Source organism: Podarcis erhardii, assembly GCF_964252035.2.
Source record: "Podarcis erhardii genome assembly, chromosome: 5".
Taxonomy (NCBI): Eukaryota; Metazoa; Chordata; class Lepidosauria; order Squamata; family Lacertidae; genus Podarcis; species Podarcis erhardii.
The window spans coordinates 13,165,670-13,188,891 of record NC_138509.1 but is presented as its reverse complement, the minus strand read 5'-3'; the positions used below and the strand labels follow the sequence as shown (position 1 = coordinate 13,188,891).

The window sequence follows — 23,222 nt, the reverse complement described above, 5'->3', positions numbered from 1 at the left end:
CCTGGTTCCTATTCCCTCCCTGAATGTGCAACTGTGGTCTGCCACTCGTATTTCCTGTTCCTCCTGGCCCTTCAAGGCTCGTTTCAGTGTTCAGGGATCCCTAAGAGTGCCCTTTTCCTGAGGAGCCTCTCAACACAATTGGCTTCCCTGAAATAAAACTCTTTTTAACTCACTTCACTCCTCCTTGATTCAGCTCTCACAATAAAAGGGCTAATCAGGTTCTGCAACAGAGGTCAGAGAGAAAGACCCCTACATTTTTAATAATAAAAACGTGGGTGGGTGAGTGGGTAGCTGTGCTTTTCTCACACCTGAAACATGGTCCTGATCCCAGCCATCTACTGGAATGTGGAGCTCAAAGCTAATAGCAAAGGACACAGAGGGAAGCTATCCTTGAAAACAACAGATAGAGCAACGTGGCTCAAACACACTTGGAATTTCCTGTCTATAAAAGCAAGCTCTGTAGATGTAGAGTTGCTACCTTGCAATCTTGGGTAAAAAAAAAGTCCTAGATTGGGTGGATGTTTAGTAGCTTCTGTTGAGGGAAGGATGGCCTCTGAGGTCGCAGTAAAGGACCATGTGTTTCCTTACTTGGAAAAGAAACCCAATTCTTGGGTCCAACAACAAATCCGCTCCAGTGGTATGTGGTCGGTGGACTAAGCTAGTCCCCTAAATGTTCCCGGTAAATCAGAGTATTATAGTATTATAGCCTGCTGCCTCCTTCCCAAAGCCCAGGAAGCCTTTGCTTGGCTCAGTGAGGGATATCTGATGCTCCGACGGGTCCAAGAGACATCCCCCCACCTTCCCAAAGCCCACCCAGCTTTGGGAAGGAGGCAGCAGGTTTCAGCATCCTGGCAGAGGCCTAACACCTCCTTTGCAAAGTCAAGGAAGCTTCTGCCCAGCTTAGGGAGGGAGGAATGATGCTCACACGTGGGACATTGAAATAATGTATGTGCAATCTCTCTCTCTCTCTCTCTCTCTCTCTCTCACGCACACACACACCCTAACACCCTCACAAACTGTTGCCTCTGGCCCAAACTGCTCCCCTATGAAAAATTTCACCACACACAACAACTGTCTGCAGGGGCGCCTGGAAACTTCATCTTTGCTGGAATGCCTGTGAGCTCCCTCCCTTTGGGCTTCCCCAACTACAGTGGTACCTTGGTTCTCGAACTTAATCCATTCCAGGAGTCTGTTCGACTCCCGAAACCATTCCAAAAACCAAGCTTCCGATTGGTTGCAGGAGCTTCCCGCACCCGAGCGGAAGCCGCGCTGGACATTCGGCTTCTGGGAAAGGTTCGCAAACCGGAACACTTCCTTCTGGGTTTGCGGCGTTCGAGAGCCGATTCGTTCGACGGCTAAGCCTTTCGGCAACCAAGGTACCACTGTACGGGGTCGTTGGTTCTAACTTAAATACTATCCAGAAGTGAAGAAAAATCGGAGGGGGAGGAGGTTGGCAGGGGGGTGGTATTAGGGCTGCTTTCTCTTGAGTTTGCGGGAGGCTGCGCTGCCCCCACCACGTTCCCGCTTCTCCTTGCGCACGCAGTAATATTTGGTGACGCGCTTGCGGCACTGCTCACACCGGACGGCGCAGCACCAATGGAACTTGCAGTTGCAGCTGGACACCATCTCGGCTCGCCGCTCCTCCACGGCCAGCCCACAGTCCCCGCACAGACGCTGACAGCTACGCTTCTCCCACTTGCTCAAAGCCTTGCCCCTCTTCAGGCACTCCCGGCCCTCCGTCCCCAGCAAGCCCAGAGTCTTGTTCTCCAGGCAGTAGTCAGGGGAGTCCTCCAGGTGGACCAGCTCCTTCTTAGAGATGGAGCTGAAGGTTTCGGCAATTGCCCCCCGGCTGGCGGCACTGTTGCCTGCCCCTTGGAGCAAGTCAACCTTCAGGCCTTTGTGGTATTTCTCCTTCAGGTAGGTCCCTACTTCTCGAAACTCGGGCAGCTGCAGCCAGCAGGTCTGCGTGGTGCAGCTGCCGGATACTCCGTGGCATTTGCAGGTCCTCTTCATGGTCCCTTTCACTGCCTAGAGAGGAAGGAAAAGACAAGAGGGAATGCCATGCAATGAGGCCAGGTGGACCAGAAGCCACTCCCAGGGCCGGATATCGGTTTGATGAGGCCCTAAGCTACTGAAGGTAATGGGGCCCTTTATATGCCCTTTGTCAACAACAAATTGTCACTGTTTTTTGTGTTGAATATATGCTATATGGTCATTTCAGAACTAATAGTTATCTCAAGCCATTTGCACATAACAAAATATGTATTTTATCAAAGCAATTGCTTTTTATCTTATATTTTGGAAATGTACATCCACTTTTTTTCCTTTAATTTTTTTGTGGCCCCCAAGACAGTGGGGCCCTAAGCTATAGCTTATTTAGCTTATACGTAAATCCGGCACTGGCCCCACCCCCCAGCCCAAGTTCAGTAAAAAGGTAAGGTAAAGGACCCCTGGACGGTTAAGTCCAGTCAAAGGCAACTATGGGGTTGCGGCGCTCATCTCGCTTTCAGGCCAAGGGAGCCGGCATTTGTCCACAGACAGCTTTCTGGGTCATGTGGCCAGCATGACTAAACCACTTCTGGCGCAACAGGACACTGTGACGGAAGCCAGAGCGCATGGAAACGCTGTTTACCTTCCCGCCACAGTGGTACCTATTTATCTACTTGCACTGGCATACTTTTGAACTGCCAGGTTGGCAGGAGCTGGGACAGAGCAACAGAAGATCACTCCGTCACATGGATCCAAACCGCTGACCTTCCGATTGGCAAGCCCAAGAGACTCAGTGGTTTAGACCACAGCGCCACCCGTGCCCTGCGAGTTCAGTATCTAGAACTAGAAGACTTTTGACTGAAATGGATCATAATTTTCTACCTGAAAGGGAGGGGGTACTTTGCAACTGTTTTGGAAAACTGTTCCATCAGTGGTCAGAGTCTTCCTTCCAATTTCGACAGAAAATTATGAATGGCAAACCTGCTGACATTAAATTCTGGAGCCTTCAGGAAACTTGCCGAAGTGTTTCTCTGTATCAAGCCATCCATCTAAATTGGCTGCGCCAGAGGAGGCTACCTCATCAGGAAGGAGGCTAAAGGATACCATCTCCTGCTTCAACCTTTTTCATTTGCCATAGGTGGAAAATGTGTTGTTACCTTTCTGCCTGCCTCATTGTTATGCAGGTTCATCGCTGCTCTGGCGTCCTGCCCTGTCTCAAGTGCGTCCACAAACTGCTTTGAAATGGCCTCCCCAAAGCCCACGTTGTCGCTGCAGCCTCCCCACAGCCATCCTTGTCCTCCTGTTGGAGAGAGAGAGAGAGAGAGAGAGAGAGAGATGTCATCAGATATATGGAGTCAAGAGGCAGGTGAGCTTTCTCTCAGTCCTTTCATCCTCATGGTGAGTGTTACAGCTGCAGCCAGAAAAGAGCTGGATTCTCAATAACGAGATTTATTTTAGGGGCAATAACAAATTCTGCAATCCCCAGAGCGGTTTAACAATCAAACCCTTTTTGCAGGGAACTCTAGGAATTGTATCTTTCCAAGGGGAATTAGGGAACTCCTCGCAAACTCTCAGCACCCTTAACAAACCACAGTTCCTGGGATTCTTTGGAAAAAGCCACGACTGTTTCAAGCTGGCTGAGTGAGTACATTGAGTTGCACAGGAGGCTGAACTAGATCACCTCCAAGGTCCTCCGCCCATCGCTAGGATTCTATGAAAATACACCATTTCTTGCAGAATACTGAAGCTACAGTCATAGAATCATAGAATAGAATCATAGAGTTGGAAGAGACTACAAGGGCCATCGAGTCCAACCCCCTGCCAAGCAGGAAACACCATCAAAGCACTCCTGACATATGGTTGTCAAGCCTCTACTTAAAGACCTCCAAAGAAGGAGACTCCACCACACTCCTTGGCAGCAAATTCCACTGTCGAACAGCTCTTACTGTCAGGAAGTTCTTCCTAATGTTTAGGTGGAATCTTCTTTCTTGTAGTTTGGAACCATTGCTCCGTGTCCGCTTCTCTGGAGCAGCAGAAAACAACCTTTCTCCCTCCTCTATGTGACATCCTTTTATATATTTGAACATGGCTATCATATCACCCCTTAACCTCCTCTTCTCCAGGCTAAACATGCCCAGCTCCCTTAGCCGTTCCTCATAAGGCATCGTTTCCAGGCCTTTGACCATTTTGGTTGCCCTCCTCTGGACACGTTCCAGTTTGTCCGTGTCCTTCTTGAACTGTGGTGCCCAGAACTGGACACAGTACTCCAGGTGAGGTCTGACCAGAGCAGAATACAGTGGCACTATTACTTCCCTTGATCTAGATGCTATACTCCTATTGATGCAGCCCAGAATTGCATTGGCTTTTTTAGCTGCCGCGTCACACTGTTGGCTCATGTCAAGTTTGTGGTCAACCAAGACTCCTAGATCCTTTTCACATGTACTGCTCTCAAGCCAGGTGTCACCCATCTTGTATTTGTGCCTCTCATTTTTTTTGCCCAAGTGCAATACTTTACATTTCTCCCTGTTAAAATTCATCTTGTTTGTTTTGGCCCAGTTCTCTAATCTGTCAAGGTCGTTTTGAAGTGTGATCCTGTCCTCTGGGGTGTTTGTCCGCTTCTCTGGAGCAGCAGTCCTATGTAACCTGGTGGGAGTAATTTCCACTGAATTCAGAGGGACTGACTTCTGAATGGACACACATAGGATTGCACTCACTGCCACAGCACTGATAGGGGAGAATCAATTCTGCACAGTTTTCTAGCTCAGTTGGTTAGAGCATGGTGCTGATAACAGCAAGGTCACAGGTTTGATCCCCATGTGGGAAAGCTACCTATAAATTACAGGATTCTCAGGGACCCTTCCAACTCCGATCTATGATTCAAATAAAGTGAGGACGTAGAGAAGGGCAAGAAATGTTATGTTTGGATTGGCAGTTTTGCTTCTCTTGCAATAAGAATGGTCACAAGAGTAGGGTGGCCATATGTCCGGATTTTTCCAGACACGACTTGGATTTCAAAGGCAGAATTGATGGCGGGGAGAGGGGGGTCCAAAAGGCAGCACTTTGTCCTGGATCTTAGGCAAGTCAGTCGAAAAAGCTTCACAACTTTTGGGATGTCCTGGTTTTTTACTTTTTGAAATATGGCAACCCTACACAAGAGTCCTTACCAAGTTGCCCGTTGCGTGAATCATCGCATCCACAATTGTCAAAGTCGCCCAGGCTGCAATTGCGTGTCAGTGTGTACATGACTCCAGCGGAGCTGATCGCATGGACAAAGGCTGTTTCTCGGTTTGCTGTCAAACGAAGACACAGGAAAAAGGAAACTAAAGGAGGTGCAAGACAGGATACGGCAGCAGCTCCTGTGATTTGGAGCATCCATGATCAGTAAGGCTGAATGGAAACATGGAATTGTAAAAGGGTAAAAGAGCATTCATAATGAATTCAATTCATAATGAATTGAAAAAAAATGTTTTAAAGTAAAGGTAAAGGTAAAGGTACCCCCTGATGGTTAGGTCCAGTCGCGGACGACTCTGGAGTTGCGGCTCATCTCGCTATATAGGCCGAGGGAGCCGGCGTTTGTCCGCAGACAGCTTCCGGGTCATGTGGCCAGCATGACCAAGCCACTTCTGGTGAACCAGAGCAGTGCACGGAAACGTCGTTTACCTTCCCGCTGGAGTGATACCTATTTATCTACTTGCCCTTTGACATGCTTTCGAACTGCTAGGTTGGCAGGAGCTGGGACCGAGCAACGGGAGCTCACCCCGTCGTGGGGATTCGAACCACTGTCCTTCTGGTTGGCAAGCCCTAGGCTCTCTGGTTTAGACCATAATTCAGATTGAAATTGTCATGTGTCAAAAAAGGTTATTTATGTCTGCTACTACTGCAGTCCATGTTTTGTTAGCCCCAAATGCAAAACGAGCAAGGTCCCAACTAAAGAAGACTGGCAACTTAAACTGATGTAATATTCACCGCTTGCAGACCTAACATATAGAATAATAGAACAGGAAGAACATATGTTTAAAGAGGATTGGAAAAGGTTAATTGAATACAGTGGTGCCCCGCAAGACGAATGCCTCGCAAGACGAAAAATCCACTAGACGAAAGGGTTTTCCATTTTGGAGGCGCTTCACAAGACGAATTTCCCTATGGGCTTGCTTCGCAAGACGAGAACGTCTTGCGAGTCTTGTGATTTTTTTTACGCTTCCCCCCCACTTTTTCTAAGCCGCTAAGCCACTAATAGCCTTTTAGCCGCTAAGCCGCTAAGCCTTTAATAGCCGCTAAGCCGCTAAACCGCTAATAGCGCTAATCCGCTAAGCCGCTAATAGGGTTGCTTTGCAAGACGAAAAAACCGCTAGACGAAGAGACTCGCGGAACGGATTCTTTTCGTCTTGCAAGGCACCACTGTATATGGGAAGTAATTGTGTACAGCTGAAGACAACGGCAGCATTAAGATAAATTCAGCAATGTAAATAAACTTGGATGGGTGTAATAATGGAATACGGAATGGTATAGTTTTTGTAAAATATGCAGGGATTTATATGTAAAATGAACCATGGAAAGAGAGGAAGGGAAGTCATTGATATCTTAAGGGTACAAAATGAGTATTTTAGATTGTAAAACATATATAGAGAGAGAGGAAAAGGGACCCCTGACTGTTAAGTCCAGTTGCAGACGACTCTGGGGTTGCGGCGCTCATCTCGCTTTATTGGCCGAGGGAGCCAGCATGACTAAGTCGCTTCTGGCAAACCAGAGCAGCACATGGAAATGCTGTTTACCTTCCCACCAAAGCAGTACCTATGTATCTACTTGCACTTTGTGCTTTCGAACTGCTAAGTTGGCAGGAGCAGGGACCGAGCAACGGGAGCTCACCTCATTGCAGGGATTCGAACTGCCGACCTTCTGATCGGCAAGCCCTAGACTTAGTGGTTTAACCCACAGTGCCACCCGCGTCCCATAATTTATATATAGATATAATAATAATAATAATAATAGTAATAATAATAATAATAATAATAATAATAATAATAATAATAATATAAACTGAACAGCAACCTTCTGTTTAGAAATGACGAAGAACAACTTAGGGCTCTTCATCCAGCAGAAATGAAAGGTAGATAACATTCTACTAAATAGAATGTTCGACAGTGGAATTTGCTGGCAAGAAGTGTGGTGGAGTCTCCTTCTTTGGAGGTCTTTAAGCAGAGGCTTGACAACCATATGTCAGGAGTGCTCTGATGGTGTTTCCTGCTTGGCAGGGGGTTGGACTCCATGGCCCTTGTGGTCTCTTCCAACTCTATGATTCTATGATTCTATGAAATAACATGAACTGATGCTATTATTGATGTTTTTTTGGGACCAGTCTGCTAAGAACTGCCTAGATTAAAAACAGGAGAGTTAACTCCTACTAATGCCAAAGATAGCCATGGGGGGGAGTGGACTTGTAGATCTTTCCTCTGTCATCCTGCCCCTAACACGAAGGCTGAAATCTTTTGCCTCTGATAGCAGAAAGAACAGCCACCTATACTACTCAGGATCACTGATGTGCCATGTAGTGATGTGACTGCTTTTCCCACTGCATTGTAAGTGTGGGTTAAATGCAAATAAATATCTAGTTGCTTCAGGGTTCTACAAATAATTGGCGGGGAAGGGTCTGGCTCCTTCTTTCCTTGCCAGGAGGGAAAAGCCTCTTGGAAAAGTTTTGGCACTGAGTGGGTGTAGCAGTTCCTAAGTGAGTCTGTTGCTCACCCTGAAGCCATCTAAAAGGTAAAAGGTAAAGGGACTCCTGACCATTAGGTCCAGTCATGACTGACTCTGGGGTTGCGGCGCTCATCTCGCTTTACTGGCCAAGGGAGCCGGCATACAGCTTCCGGATCATGTGGCCAGCATGACTAAGCCGCTTCTGGCGAACCAGAGCAGCGCACAGAAACGCCCTTTACCTTCCCGCCAGAGCGGTACCTATTTATCTACTTGCACTTTGACGTGCTTTTGAACTGCTAGGTTGGCAGGAGCAGGGACCGAGCAACGGGAGCTCACCCCGTTGCAGGGATTCGAACTGCCGACCTTCTGATCAGCAAGTCCTAGGCTCTGTGGTTTAACCCACAGCGCCACCCATGTCCCTTGAAGCCATGTAGATTGCACTCAAAAAACCAAACAGAGCGTATTGTTTGGCTTTTGGTTCTCTACATTTCTTTTGGATGGCAGTGCCACTGATGGGTCACAGCTGGAGGTACAGATGTGCAAAGATAAGCAAAGCAGCCAGATTTGGTAACCAGAGTGCTTTTCTTCTTTTAAAAAAAAACGTTTAGGGGTACTCTCATTTTGACTCAAGAAAATCACCATTTTATAGTTCAAATCGGGGGAAATGAATACAGTAAATGGACAAAAGTACAAAGAATATGCATTACTTATATTGAAAGACTGACCCTCAATGAGGCCAAACTTTCATCAATAAAACACCACACGTCCACATTCCACACTGCTTCACACATTAAACCATGGGTAGGCAAACTCCAGCCCAATCGCCTTCCAAATCAGGCCCACAGACGGTCCGGGAATCAGCGTGTTTGTACATGAGTAGAACATGTCCTTTTATTTAAAATGCATCTCTTGTGGGGCATAAGAATTCGTTCATTTTCCCCCCTTCAAAATATAGTCCGGTCCGCACAAGGTCTGAGGGACAGTGGACCGGCCCCCTGCTGAAAAAGTTTGCTGACCCCTGATGCTCGCTTCCGTATGCGACTCAGGAAACACCGGGAAAGGAAATGAAGGTGGTAACAAGAATCAGAGGTGGTAACAACGAAACTGGCCAATCACCATGCTATTCAACCGAACTGACAATTCACCGTGCTAGAGAAGAAACTATTTTTTTAAATAAAAAAAATGTTTCTTCTCCATTAGATTCACAAAATGTTAAGGGGTATTGCGTACCCCCAGGAAGAAAAGCACTGCGTAACCATATTTGGCTAAAGCAGCAGTCGGCCATAGCTTTTTCTCCTCAGCTCCCCTGTTGTGTAATAGATAGATTAATTGCCAGGGAACTAGATTATGTGGGTGATGGTTGCGAGATTATAAAAGCTTCTTCCTTGGGTGATTGCGTCTTTAAAAGGGCACATAAACTCTGAGAATTGGCAGTTAAAAGCATCCTTAAATCCCCTTAACAGCTCTTATGGGGCTGGTCCTATCTTTAGACTAAGCGAGGCAGCTTCCTGGGTGTCATGAACTGGCAGCAAATTGTTAGTTGGTGGCGCTGTGGGTTAAACCACAGAGCCTAGGACTTGTCGATCAGAAGGTTGGCGGTTTGAATCCCCGCAACGGGGTGAGCTCCCGTTGCTCGGACCCTGCTCCTGCCAACCTAGCAGTTCGAAAGCTCATCAAAAGTGCAGGTAGATAAATAGGTACCGCTCCTGCGGGAAGGTAAATGGCGTTTCCGTGTGCTGCTCTGGTTCGCCAGAAGCGGCTTAGTCATGCTGGCCACATGACCCGGAAGCTGCACGCCGGCTCCCTCGGCCAATAAAGCGAGATGAGCGCCGCAACCCCAGAGTCGGCCACGACTGGACCTAATGGTCAGGGGTCCCTTTACCTTTTACCCTTCAGGCAGGCAATGTCTCAGGAAGGCCCCGGCCAACCCTCCTGACATTTTCTTACCACTACGCAGTCCTCCGTGGCTGGAGAGTTGCAAAGCTCTCTCTGGGCAGTTCCAGCGATCCCAAGCAAACTGGAACTTGCATTCCTCAATCCCACTCTGTGCGCCGGCCGCAACGCTGCTGGAATAGATGAGGTATGCCTGCAGGGAGAAAAGGGCAAGGGCAAAAGAGGAGCTTCCACAAGGGGACATGCAGAGATTGCCATGGCTTCAAAACCTCCCTCTAAGAGTTCAATCCTTGCCTGACAAAGGAAACCCTATTTGTATCCTCTGCAGGAAAATGGGACTTAGCATCATTGTCTCCTGGAAGGCCCAGGAAGTGAGTGGCTATGTGCTCAAGTCCAGGAGACTTGTCTGACTGTGTCCAGGGTTCGAGTCGACAGAGATAAGATTGTGCAGTGAATTTGGTGACACCTTCCATATTTAACATGCAACCAGTAAGCAACGAATTCGAAAAACAATTCCATTAGAAGCTGAAAAGGCGAAACAGAGCATGATCTGAATATAAAGTACTAAAATGAGAAAGTGCAGCTTCCTAAACCACTCGTTCCAGGGCTCTCGGAATGTCTCGCCTGCTACTCCTCCTTTAGATTACCAAGAGGATTTTCTTCCTTTGAACTGGGTCTTGAGTGCCTTCTTTTTTCCTTGCACTGAAAAAAAAGACGTTGAATTTTCAGGGCTGTGCTGAAAATTTATCCCAGTTTTTCTCCATCCCAGTGATCCTCGGATGAAGGGCGCTGGAGAAATTTAATTATTAATAACAAAATAATAATCGCAGAGGAGAGCATTGGGGTGTGTGTGTGTGAAATTCCTGTGGTTGGGAGGGAGATAAGTTGTGGGGGTTTTTTTTAAGATCAGGCAGTGCGGTCAGTTTAGGGAGGCTGGAAAGATGTTTATACATTGGCCAACTCATGACACTGAGGTAAGCTCAAAACCCCACAGCCACCCAAATTTTAAGCCAGGAAATGCTCAAGTGCCCTCAGAATGAGGCAGACAAATTAAAGTCTCAATTACAGGAGAGGAAAACGTACAAGAAACTGGAGAGTCATGGATGCTTTAGCTGAGATTCCTGCATTGCAGGGCATTGGAACAGAGGACCCCTGGGGTCTTTTCCAACTCTACAATTCAATGATTCTAAGATTTTATGGTGTACCGCGGCCCAGCACTAGTTCTGGCACAGAAGGTTGCTTTGCCTGACCTGAAACAAAAGTAAAAAAGCAGCAGGACAGAGAGGGAAAGGGCTTATTGAGCCACTGCACATCAGACCCTACTGGCCCTTCCTCAGGAATTTCAGATAACAGGAATTTGAAATCTGGATGTGCTACCTTTTCTATCTCCTCTGGGTAAGAGACAGAAGAGCCAGCACATACCCTCCAACATTTCTCCGATGGAAATAGGGACGTCCTAAGGAAAAGTGGGACGTTCCAGGATCAAATCAGAAACTGGGATGGCTTCTGTAAATCCAGGACTGTCCCTGGAAAACAGGGTCTCTGGCAGCACATTGGGACTTTGAATTACTGTTCTCTCAATTTTCCTGAAGAAGGACCAGTAGAATATGGAACCCTTTGGATCAGGATCAATACCACACCACCACCACCGTTTACCACATAGGTGTTTTGTTTGTTTGTTTTGTGTTTTAGTTAGTTTGCTCCCGTTTTCTTTTTGCAGGTTCCCTGACCTGGTCTATGTGCTGGGCTTTCCCTGACCTGGTCTATGCGCTAACTGCATGGCTGAGCCAGACCCCACACTGTTGAGAACTGCAGAGCCTCTCGTTTGTGTCGTTTGCTAACTTCCCACTTGGATCATGCTTTCTCTCAGCCTCTTAATCCACCTCCCAGCCCAACCCCCAAACAGCCAACCTGTCAAGTACAGCCAGACTTTTATCTAGACTCCTCAGATGTGTGGCTCCCTCCCCAACTCCCCACCCCCTCTCCCTTCCTTCCTTTTACTTCAGGGGGCCAAGTTCAATATGGTGTTTTCCTCTATGAAACAGCATCGGTGGAGGAAGCCCTATTCAAAGTCTTCAAGGCAGGCAGCTGTGTTTGTTTTTGCTGCAACAGACGGACCGGCAGAGCAACTTCAATGGGGCTTACTCCTAAGTAAGTGTGCATAGGATTACAGCCAAAGGGCCCCTTCAAATATCCTTCTTATTAGACACCCAGGATTTTTTGTGCTCAAGATGCTACAGGAATGGTCACATGCAATCCACTTTTAATACTGTTTGCATCTGCAAACATTTTTTGGCGGGAGTCACACTGCTTCGCTTCCAAATCAGGGCATATTGCATAAGAAATCTGGTGACTTTTATGCCACAAATGTTCTAGTTTCTTTACAGTGGTACCTCCTGTTGCGCAGGGGATCCATTCTGGAGCTCTGGACGGATCCCGAGGTGTGCTTATCTGGAGGTGCCGCTTCTGCGCATGCGTGTGGTGTGGTTTGGCACATCTGCGCATGCGTGCGGCATGTAGAGCTCTTCTGCGCAAGGATACGTAACCAGAGGTGAACGTAAGCAGAGGTACCACTGTATTTTGTTTTGCTTTTGTTCCGCTATTGCCCCTCCAGAGCGCGATAATGTGGAAGCATTATGGAAGCACCGCAGAACAAACAAAAGCAGAATAAATCTACCGCCACTGCACTGTTGCAGAATACACAGGTGGGGAGAGCCCAATTTTGTGGTGTTCGTTCAGAGCCCCCGGTCGTTTTACTGACTTTTGACCTGTACACCACTGCTTTATTCTTCCGCTGCCACCAGCCACGTTTCTTCTGAGTCTCAGTCAGGTTATAAAGTCAACAATGAAGATTGAAGTTTATTGAAGAACAAACAAGTTTTAAATATGTTCAGAACGGTTTCTCAAATGTGCGCCCTTAACTAGATGTGGTACTATCTTGCACAGTCACAATCTTCTCTCTCGGTTCTATCCCTGTCTCTCACTCTAACTGCCACAACCACTATGTTCGACTTTTACTGCCTCTGTCTGACCCTCATTCCTCTATCTGAAAGATTAAGCAGGGTTTTGTAGCAAAATGCTAGCGCTTGGAACATCACCCAGAAGATTGCAACTAGAGAGATCGTTGTCTTGAGATGTCACTTCCTGGTTTGCCCGGAGAAGCCATTTTCAACAGAGCTCAGCAACAGAAGTATTGAGGAAGTGGCGGGTATTGAAATTTTGTGCCCCTGACCATTTTGCCCCCAGGGAAACTGCCCCAGTGGGTCCACCCAGGCTAGGCCACTACAACTCAAGAAGCTTATGAGGCTTTTAGCTCAAGGAACCAGTCTAGTATTTGCTAGGTTGCATTTATATGTTGACCTGTTCCATTTTATACTTGACATCTCTGGGCTCGATCAGGTGATGCTTCCGCACGCCCCACAATACGGCTGTTGTTGACATTTGTCTGTCTCGAGAGAGAATGGAGTGCGCCTTCGGGGTAAACCACTGTGTTGGCAAAACGGAAGTGAACTTCCGGGGGAACAAGAGTGTCTGGAGGTCCTGGGCTGCTCAGACAACAAGACCCCCCACCCTCAGCCTCACTGATTTGGTCCAAAGGAAAGCAGAGCAATGCGTTCTCTGGATAGCAATTCCACAGCATGGAAATTAGCATTAAGGTAAAGGTCCTGATAAAGGACCCCTGGTAAAGGTAAAGGACCCCTGATCATTAGGTCCAGTCGTGACCGACTCTGGGGTTGTGGCGCTCATCTCACTTTACTGGCCGAGGGAGCCGGCGTACAGCTTCCGGGTCATGTGGTCAGCATGACTAAGCCACTTCTGGCGAACCAGAGCAGCGCACGGAAACACCCTTTACCTTCCCGCTGGAATGGTACCTATTTATCTACTTGCACTTTGATGTGCTTTCGAACTGCTAGGTTGGCAGGAGCAGGGACCGAGCAACGGGAGCTCACCCCGTCGCGGGGATTCGAACTGCCAACCTTCTGATCGGCAAGCCCTAGGCTCTGTGGTTTAACCCACTGCGCCACCCACGCCCCTAATACACGAAAGGTGCAAGAATAGGGGCCAGTAAAAAAATAACAAAAACCAGCCAGCAAACTGGTAACCCTAACACCAGGGCTTTTTTCAACATCTCTCAGGTGGGTGCCATTGCCATTATAAGAGAACAAGGGAAGCATTCATGGTGAGTTCCAGCATGTCTTTTTCTAGAAAAATAGCACTGCTTAGCACTATGCGTAAGGTTCAAGTCATCAGCTACTATGGTGTAGAAGAGTTGAATCTGGACTTTAGCAACTTGGATTCAAATCTCTGAAACCTGCCCAGCCATAAACCTCTTTGGATTGCCTTGGGCAGGGATGTTGGGAAGAAAGAATTGGGGGATGGGGAATACTGCCCTGAGCTCTTTAGAAAAAGAGGAAAACAGCTTCTTTCCTTGCTTTTTGTGCTTAAGATTCGACAGAGAGTGCAGGGTTGCCCCTGCCCAAACCTTAGCAAACCTGGGAGGCTGGAAACAGGCCTGATTTTCAGCAGATCTTGGCTTGTTGGAATTAGAGACACAGATCAAAGGAAACGCACTTACCTTGGGACCAGTCATCAGGAAATTATTCACTGACCTGGAAGGGAGGAAAAGGGATCATCAATGGAGAGAAGCAGAGGGAATGCCTGGAATTCCCCTGTGCCACCCCTGCCCAGCCCTTGGAGAGTCGTCCCACTTACTGAACCAAGCGCATTTGCCCATTGCTGCCCAGTAGGTACTGCTGAAGGTTCGTTGGGGCTGCGAGCCTCTCCCTGTCCTGATTCATTGCCTAAAGATAGTTGAATGATGGTCAAGTATTTGCACTTGGGTTGAAAAAACAGGATGGAGTTGTGGTTGGCAGTAGGCTTGTGGCTGCAAAGGTATTGTACGAAATGGAGGAAGCCACACATGGACAGAGGGAAAACGCTTGCCAAAGTCTGAGGACCGATTCAGGTATTAGAAATGTATTTAACAACGTGGTGTTGAGACCACAGGTATTAGATATTTCTTGATATGACACCTTAAGTATGATTTTATATAGATTTGATTTGTATTCTCCCCCCCGCCCCAGCCTTGCAACTATTAGGCATATCTTTTCTATTTTGTACTTTGTATACGAAAGATGGAAAGATGATGATGGTGATGATTTGATTTGTACTTTGCCTATCAGGCTGGGTTTTCCCAGCCACTCTGGGCAGTTTCCAACACATATAAAAACGTAACAAAACATCAAACATTAAATCCAGGGCTCCCTTCAGATGTCTTTTAAAACATCGAAATCTTTGGTAAAAGGCGAAAGATTTATACAATCTCAAGAGAAACCAGAGAACTTTTCATAGAACTGAAATTAGAAAGCCCCTATAACAAATAAAAATGACATTTGCTGCCTGAACACTCAAAAACTAAATGAGAAACTAAACACGTAAGAAATCAGACGGTGGCCCAGATTTACAATTTAAAAGAAATAATGAAATAGAATATAAAATTGTCTGAAAATGTTGAAAATGCAATTTTTCCTGTTGAAATGTGGTATCAAAAATGGAGCTTTTCAAGTGAAATTTGAGCAGTTCCACCTATGCAGAAAGATTTGCCAAAACTTAAGAGGTGATAGTATCATTGTACCCCAGTAAGACCTCCTTTTCAAGCCTTCCTTGACCGCATAGGAGAAAGGGAAACAGCCCCCCAAGAGTCACTGTGGATGGGACAAGAAGGAACAGAAATGTATATCTGGAAAATGTCCGCCCCAGAAGATCTGGGCAATTATTGCAGTTGCATTTAGCTTAATAGGTGCGTCTGTTGATATGGAAACAGACCTTCACCCAGCGCAGATACGGGCAAGGCAGTGCTACCCCTAAATGTAAGTTTATAATGAATTTATAAAGCTTTGTATCTCTCCACCATAAAACTGAAATAATCTTCATGTGGGACATGCAAAGAGTAGACCACAAGAACCAACTGTGAAAACCAAGAAGAATGCTTTTATCCCCCAAGCAATTCTCCACCCCCAATCTCTCAGGTTTCCTTGTTGATTTTCATCACCTTCCCATAATGGCCCCATTCAGATGATCATATCTCAGCCTAATAAATTGAGGTATTTTCCATGTTGTGTAGCACACACCTTTGCCCCTACCTACACAATATGAGCAATCAAATCAGGAAGCCTCTAAAACTTCCCATTTTCGTCCAAACTGAACAACCGGTTCCCAGTTTAGGAACCAAGCCAGGATATCAAAAACACAATTGGTTTGAGCTCCTGGCTTGATCTGAAACTGGGAACCAGTTTCCCAGTTTGGACAAAAGGCGAAACGATGTTTCTTGATTTGATTGCTTGTGCCCTGCAGGAAAGAGCAAAGGTTGCTGCATTCAAGTTCCATCCTTTATCAGGAAAGACTACAATGGAAATATTTCTATTAAAGCACCTTCACATTCCTTTTTGTAGCAAACCTTTGAAGCAATCACTTCTTAGCAGACTGGCTTTATCTCCCTTCAAAGGCAAGAGCAGTCGTCAAGGAAAGAGAAAAGACAGAGCACACAAATTCAAGTTTACCGGCCGGCACACAAGGGGACAGATTAATCGCTGGCACAAAATAAGCATCTATGTGTGGAGATGTTCCCTTTAACAATAGAAGTTGTGGTTATTTCTTTTTTAGAGCCAGTTTCTGTCAATTTACCACTTGCCACGGAGTGAACAGGACAGCCACAGACTCCCAATTGGGCGAACTAAGCAGACTCTAAGCTAAAGAGGCAGACCACCCTGATCCTCCTCTTCAAGACGATGGGATTACCGGTAAATACCCGAATGGCCTTGAAGCTAGGATATGAAATAGAGCCGTCAAATTTTTAAAAGTTGTTTTAGTTTTTTTACTGCTTAAATCCTGCTTTTCATCCATTTATTGTTTAACTAACTGTTTAACTGAATGTGTATCTTCTTCTCTGGCCTGATCCAGCAAGCCAATTATTATGTCGCAATGACTTTTTAGTGATAACAGACAGTCAAAACATTATTTTCATTGGCCCTGAATCTTTTGGATTTTATTTCTGCTTGGCTGAGTTGCAGATCTACTCAGAGGAGAACTATATCAGATTTTTTGGGGGAAACAATAGCCGAGGAAATATTACTGGACCTCAGGAATACTTGCCGCTGGCAGAGCCACAGCATATTAAATTTTAATTTGCAATCTAAAGAGGATGGTATGTGCACATTAATAAATCACTTTTTAAGGGCCAAGGTGTCGTCTGAAAGTAAAACCTCTAAAAGCAATGTGGGTTGCTTCCAAAAATTACCACTTCATTTCTTGAGCCAATTATTATTGCTATTAGTTGTAGTATTATGGCATATTGTTAGCTTGCTCTTCAGCACAGTATGTCCCAGGTCAAGCACAATACATGGGTTAGAATACACAAATTACATATAAAGCAACAAAACCAATCAAAATGAGAAATCATCATATTAAGAAGAGCAACAGGAAATGTGCCATGAAGACTACAACAACTACAGAATGGGCTACTCACTCTCCTTTAGTAATTACTCCAATATCTTATAAATACACATCCTATTTATGGATACATGCATAGCCATGAGTGAAGGGGTCATTAAAACAATCTGTTGCCTTACAATCTCATGAAACACAACTTTCCAGTTGTGCAAGCTGGGCGTACAACTTGTTCTCATGACACACACAAAAAGCCCCACCATCACAGAAATCACTTCTGGTGCGATTGGGTGCTTAGAAAACATTATTCAAGAAGCATCCTAATTTTCCTTCAACCTTATTCTCAGTGCTCCTGTAGAATTTGCTGATTTCCTTGTAAAATGTAAAGTAGCCCTGGGCTGTTAAGTCTAGTCAAAGGCGACTATGGGGGTGAAGCACTCATCTCGCTTTCAGGCCGAGGGAGCCGGCGTTTGTCCACAGACAGCTTTCTGGGTCATATAGCCAGCAGGACTAAAATGCTACTGGCGCAACAGGACACTGTGATGGAAACCAGAGCGCATGGAAATGCCGTTTGCCTTCTTGCCACAGTTGGTACCTATTTATCTACTTGCACTGGCGTGCTTTCGAACTGCTAGACTGGCAGGAGCTGGGACAGAGCAACAGGAGCTCACCCCATCATGGGATTTTGAACCGCTGACCTTCTGATCAGCAAGCCAAAGAGGCTCAGTGGTTTAGACCACAGCGCCACCCACATCCTTGTTCCCATACATCAATGGGAAAGGTACGGAAAAGCTCGTTCTTTCCCCGAAACGGGCTGTGATTTTAACTGATGAATCGTCTCTTCAGTGAAAGCTTATATAGCAGACCAACATTTGCCTATTGATGTCTTGGTAGACCTGAGATAAAGAGGCATAGAGCTATAGATACCTCACGGATGAAGAGAATATCATCCCAACAAACCTTGCAGATGAATATTTCCCAATTATATCTATCTCTAGCATTAGGGCTCTTTTCAGCCAGAACTCACTGGATGTCAGTTCTAGCAACTTTCAGATAGGCACCATTGCCATTATAAGAGAACAAGAGAGGTGTTCATGGTAAGTTCCAGTACCTCTTTCTCTATAAAAAATAGTACTGGCTAGCAGATATTCTGCATTGTTGGTTTTCATCCTAGTAATAAGAGTCACAGGCAGCTGAAGCTAAAATCAGGGTCAATGCATATGATTATGATTATATTTTCACCTCACCCATCTGACTGCCCCAGCAGCTTCCAACATATATAAAAACATAATAAAACATTAAACGTTAAAACATTAAACATTAAAAAAACCTTCCCTATACAGAGCTGCCTTCAGGTGTCTTCTAAAGGTTGTATAGTTACTTATAGTTACTTATCTCCTTGGCTGTCTTCTGGCAGTTCCCTCCCTGCGAGAAGTGAGGTTACAGGGAACCAGGCAGAGGGCCTTCTCGGTAGTGGCGCCTGCCCTGTGGAACGCCCTCCCATCAAGGAAATAAACAGCTATCTGACTTTTAGAAGACATCTGAAGGCAGTCCTGTTTAGGGAAGTTTTTAATGTTTGATGCTTTATTGCATTTTTAATATTCTGTTGGCAGCCGCCCAGAGTGGCTGGGGAAACCCAGCCAGATGGGCAGGGTGTAAATAATAAATTATTATTACAACTCCATACCCTCCAACATTTCTCCAATCAAAATAGGGATGCCCTAAGGAAAAGTGGGACATTCCTGGATCAAATCAGAAACTGGGATGGCTTCTGTAAATCTGGGACTGTCTCTGGAAAATAGGGACACTTGAAGGGTCTGCGTTGCGACGATTTACTACAAATCACCCAGAAGTTTCTGATCTAAATTATGTCCATATCTGGCCAAGCAGATGGAGACCATCAATGGAGCATCACTTAGTTGGGTTTCCATAGACTAGCCTCTCATAGTGAGCAGATTTGGTGGCTTTGATAAGGGCAGGACTCCCTCACGACACCATAAGAGGTATGGCTAGGAGCTCTCAGGATCAGGTGTTCCGCAGATTATCTGCACTAATTTGTGTCACCCTGAAATTGTTGGGTTATGGCCAGGGATCAGCAAACTTTTTCAGCCATGGGCCAGTCCACTGTCCCTCAGACCTTGTGGGGGGCTGGACTATATTTTTTGGGGGGAAATGAATGAATTCCTATGCCCCACAAATAACCCAGATATGCATTTTAAATAAAAGCACACATTCTACTCATGTAAAAATACCAGGCAGGCCCCAGAATTAACCCAGAGATGCATTTTAAATAAAAAGTCACATTCTACTCATGTAAAAACACGCTGATTCCCAGACCGTCTGCAGGCCGGACTGAGAAGGCGATTGGGCCAGATCCAGCCCCCAGGCCTTAGGTTGCCGACCCCTGGGATACGGCAGATAAGAAGATAATTGCCCACAGAGACTCGGGAAGTAAGGAGGAGAGTTGGTACTTGGGTGATTTTGTATGATTGTTTGAATTTGTATTCATTGTTTCGTTTATGAATAGCTTCCTTAGGAAGCATCTTGAGGCAATTTCACAATACCGGGGGGTATATACAAAACGAGTGCATATACAAAACGAGTACGTATATAAAAACAGTGATTACAATTCCATGTATAAAGCAACTTCAGATGAATTGCACGCCTTCCAACATTTCTCCGATGAAAATAGGGATGTCTTATTCCATATTAATAATAGTTTTATTATTTTTACCCCACCCATCTGACTGGGTTCCCCCAGCCAGTCCAGACAGCTTCCAACACCCCCCCCCAAAAAATTAGAAAACTTCCCTATATAGGGCTGCCTTGAGAGGTCTTCTGAAAATTGTAAAGTTACTTATATCCTTGGCTTGGGGGATCGGGTCGCATAACTCCAAACCCTCCAACATTTCTCCGATGAAAATAAAGACATCCTAAGGAAAAGCGGGACATTCCAGGATCAAATCAGAAACCGGGGCAGCTTTTGTAAATCCGGGACTTTCCCTGGAATATAGGGACACTCGGAGGGTTTGGAATTGCACCTGATGGTGTTTAATTGCGGGTTCTGTTACCAAGATTAATAAAACGGTGGCCCTTATTTGCACTAGTGTGTTGATTCTGTTCTGAGCCTGGAGCCAGAAACATTTTAACTAATAAACAGCTCAGTAGCTGTGGAGTTTGGAAGCAACAAATGAACCTGGCAGTCGAGTGCTATAGCACAGTTTGCTCTGTAATGCTGGATGCTGAAGTTTGGCACTAGGCAAGTAGCAAGAGGTTCATCAAGTCCTGAACCTAATCTGAGTGATGGTCCATACACAGGGATATTCCTCCCTATGGTGTACATGACAGAGTCCAGAGAGGGGAGAATGGAGGTTTGGGAATGTGCATCTCGTATTCCCACGTTTCAATCCTCCGTCTAGCTGGAGCTGTACCTCCTTCTCATCTCAAGACACTTTGGAAGGACGATTAAATTCAGACAGAAGAAAGCACTTTCCCTTCCCTTTGAGAAAGTTTTAAAGTGGTTAGGGCCCTTAAAATATATATACCAGCCTCACCACGCACAAATCCTGACCCTGGTCCCTGCATCCTTCCAGGATAACATAAGTTATTAAGAGTTTGATTTCTCTCTCTTTCTTACTCTCTCTCACTCACAAACATTTCCACCACTACCTCACCCGCTGGACTGTGGTTCTTGGGAGCTATCTAACGTTTATTTTTTTAAATTAATGCTCCACCGCTGCCTATCTGGAATGCAGATGCACAGAAACGATCGCTTTAATTGTGGGTGGCCCCATTTTGCCGCCAGACCAGTCGACACAGGACCACCGGGTATGATGTTAGAAGGGAGAAGCGGGGAGCCACGAGGAAAAATTGTAGATTACCCTCAACCCCTTAAGAGGAATGCTCTTGTTGAAGGCTCTTAGACCTCTCTAAGGCTTCTCTTTCTCCTGGCAGAAGTTTTTAACCTTAGGATACACACACACAACACTGCTCCCCAACCCTATTTCCCATTCCACTGAGACATCTTTGGCTTAACCATGAGAGGGTTTCAAACATTTCAACAAGCCTGAACGACTTGTTCATGTGCTTGATTCTTTTGCACTTCTGCTGTTAACATCCCAAAAGCAAATCGTATTGGTGGGGGTGCAATATAAGCTCAAGATTTTGATACGACTTCCTTCTGTTCCCCCGCACTAGAATCTCTCCTCTGAACATGAAAGAGTCACTACTGCAAAAGTCTAACCCTCTCTGGGTTTTAGTTAGGGCTCCCTAGCCAATTTCTCCAGATTTAATTATCCCTCTGTTAGTCCTTATTAAGAGCAATGGGGAATGATATGAGAAATCTATTCCCCATCCAGCACAACTTGGTTATTTTTACACTCGCAGCATACTGGAATCCCAGTTGAGTTAAACTCTCTGAGAAGATGCCGCAAGGAGCACTGAACTTGGTTAAACTTAGCCCCAGATTTCAACAGGGTGCAAAAATTTAGCTTGCTGGTAGCATGGCAAGCACAGAGTCTATCAAGCACAGAATCCTCTCAGACAACTTTGTTCCACTGAGACAAGAGGATGGCAAGCGAGATCAGGTGATTGGAGGAATTCCTGTTGTCGGAATTAATTCTGCCTGATGGTAAATTCCATGTAACCTAAAGATGTGCCTGGACTTAAACAAATTAACAGAGACGCAGTAAAAGATAATGCATTGCCTATTATCTCACGAACGCTGGGTATTTGCTTCTGTGATATCCTTTCCAAATTTATTTTTTAAAAGCAGACAATTTCAAAGGCATTCACTAAAGTTTCATGAGTCTCACCAGTACAAAACATTTCAGGCTGAACAACGAAAAACATAGACTACGCAGCAGAATGGTCCAATTGAATTGATTGCTAGTTTATCTGAGAATGGTTGACTTTTTTGGACTGCTGCAGGGAGCCAATTGGAATATCTTAACGAGTTGTGATGTTAAAAAAACGAGGCCGAATGTTCCCTTTTGACACTTTCTTCTTCTTTAAAACCCTTGCTATTCCCTCATTACTGAACTGTCAAGCCGAAAGCTGTGATTTCAACCAGCTAAATCAATGCAACCAGAATTTTGGAGGCAGCAGCCGAATTGCTGGTTAGGAACATAAAGGAGACACAGAATGCAAGGAAAGGAGAGAGCAAAGCTTCGTAGCTTGGGAACCTTCAGACAGAGGAACCCCTGCTCTTCTGCGATAAGTTCATCTTGCAAATTGGACGCGATACCTTGCAAAGTGGCTTCTCTGAGATTCCCAATGATCTCTCCAAGCAGTCCTCGGGGGGGGGGGGGGTCTGTAGGATGTGCCTCCGGGTGAGGTCAGGCTCCACAAGCCTAAAACACCCTTTAGCGACCCGAGGGAAATAGGACAGGGGTGGTGGTTGCTGAGAGACCAAGGTGAGGGTGCCTTTGATCCTGCACGACAATGTCCCATGGGCCTGTTTTGCTACATCATCGCAAAGGAAGGAACTCTCGTTACTCACCAAGGATAGCTGAAGTGGAAGAAGGACACGAAGAACAAGGTGCCTGGATAGGAGCCCATCCAAAACATAATCCTACCCCCCTCAAAAATAAATAAATAAATAAATAAACGAAAGGCCGAGAAAAGAAGATCTTAAAATATTAGGATGGTAATTTGAGGAGGGGGAGGGGGGGAAAAGAAGAGCAAAATGAGCTTCTAGCCTCTGCTCCTAAAGGGTGCAGAGAAGTTAAAAGACCCCGAATCCAAACTGCGCTGTAGGACAATCGGTCCTGAAGTGCAAGCAAAAGGCGATTGGTGAAATGGAGCCACTGAAATTTGTAAGAAGAGATTATCTACTTAATTAAAGATTTCTCTCTCTCTCCACCACCCCTAAGTCCTTCAGCCAATCAGGATTCAAGTGCCAGAGAGAGACTGAAGTGATCAAAAGAACACCCCAGGTCCCTCGAAGACAAATGCAATCAAGAAAAAGGATTTTTTTTGGGGGGGGGTGTTGTTTGACAGAGATAAAAAGACAGAGAGAGACAAAGCAAATCCCTGCAATAGTCCCTGGATGCAATCTCCACCATCAGCAACCCTGCAACATCCCCAAAGGCAACTTGGAAAGACTTATTCCAAATCTTTGATCTTTCGCCTTGGAGGCTTCCGTTGCAACCAGCGCTTGCATGAGCATTTTCCGCAAGCATGAATTATATTTGTTCTTA

General features: G+C 45.8%; 1 protein-coding gene and 1 long non-coding RNA gene across 2 annotated transcripts; one reads left to right on the top strand and one right to left on the bottom strand.

The window, feature by feature from the left end:
• Positions 1-1,446: 1,446 nt before the first annotated feature.
• WNT8B (Wnt family member 8B) lies at positions 1,447-22,805 on the bottom strand. The gene is made up of 6 exons (XM_081864406.1): positions 22,523-22,805; positions 14,153-14,186; positions 9,631-9,769; positions 5,154-5,279; positions 3,147-3,289; positions 1,447-2,028 (listed from the first exon to the last, which is right to left on the bottom strand). The coding sequence occupies exons 1-6, from the start codon at positions 22,588-22,590 to the stop codon at positions 1,468-1,470; spliced, it is 1,071 nt and encodes a 356-aa protein (XP_081720532.1). The 5' UTR covers positions 22,591-22,805; the 3' UTR covers positions 1,447-1,467.
• On the top strand, positions 14,428-16,594 carry LOC309342684. The gene is made up of 3 exons (XR_014156987.1): positions 14,428-14,542; positions 15,369-15,446; positions 16,240-16,594. It is a non-coding gene; the product is annotated as an uncharacterized lncRNA (long non-coding RNA).
• Positions 22,806-23,222: the final 417 nt, after the last annotated feature.

Bases quoted from the DNA above. Each gene is read 5' to 3' on its own strand.
- WNT8B (XM_081864406.1), bottom strand. From the start codon at position 22,590: ATGTTTTGGATGGGCTCCTATCCAGGCACCTTGTTCTTCGTGTCCTTC. The intron at 14,187-22,522 runs GTGAGTAACGAG...CCTCCCTTCCAG, and splicing joins TTCCACTTCAGCTATCCTTG to GTCAGTGAATAATTTCCTGA. The intron at 2,029-3,146 runs GTAACAACACAT...CTTCCTCTCTAG, and splicing joins ACAATGAGGCAGGCAGAAAG to GCAGTGAAAGGGACCATGAA.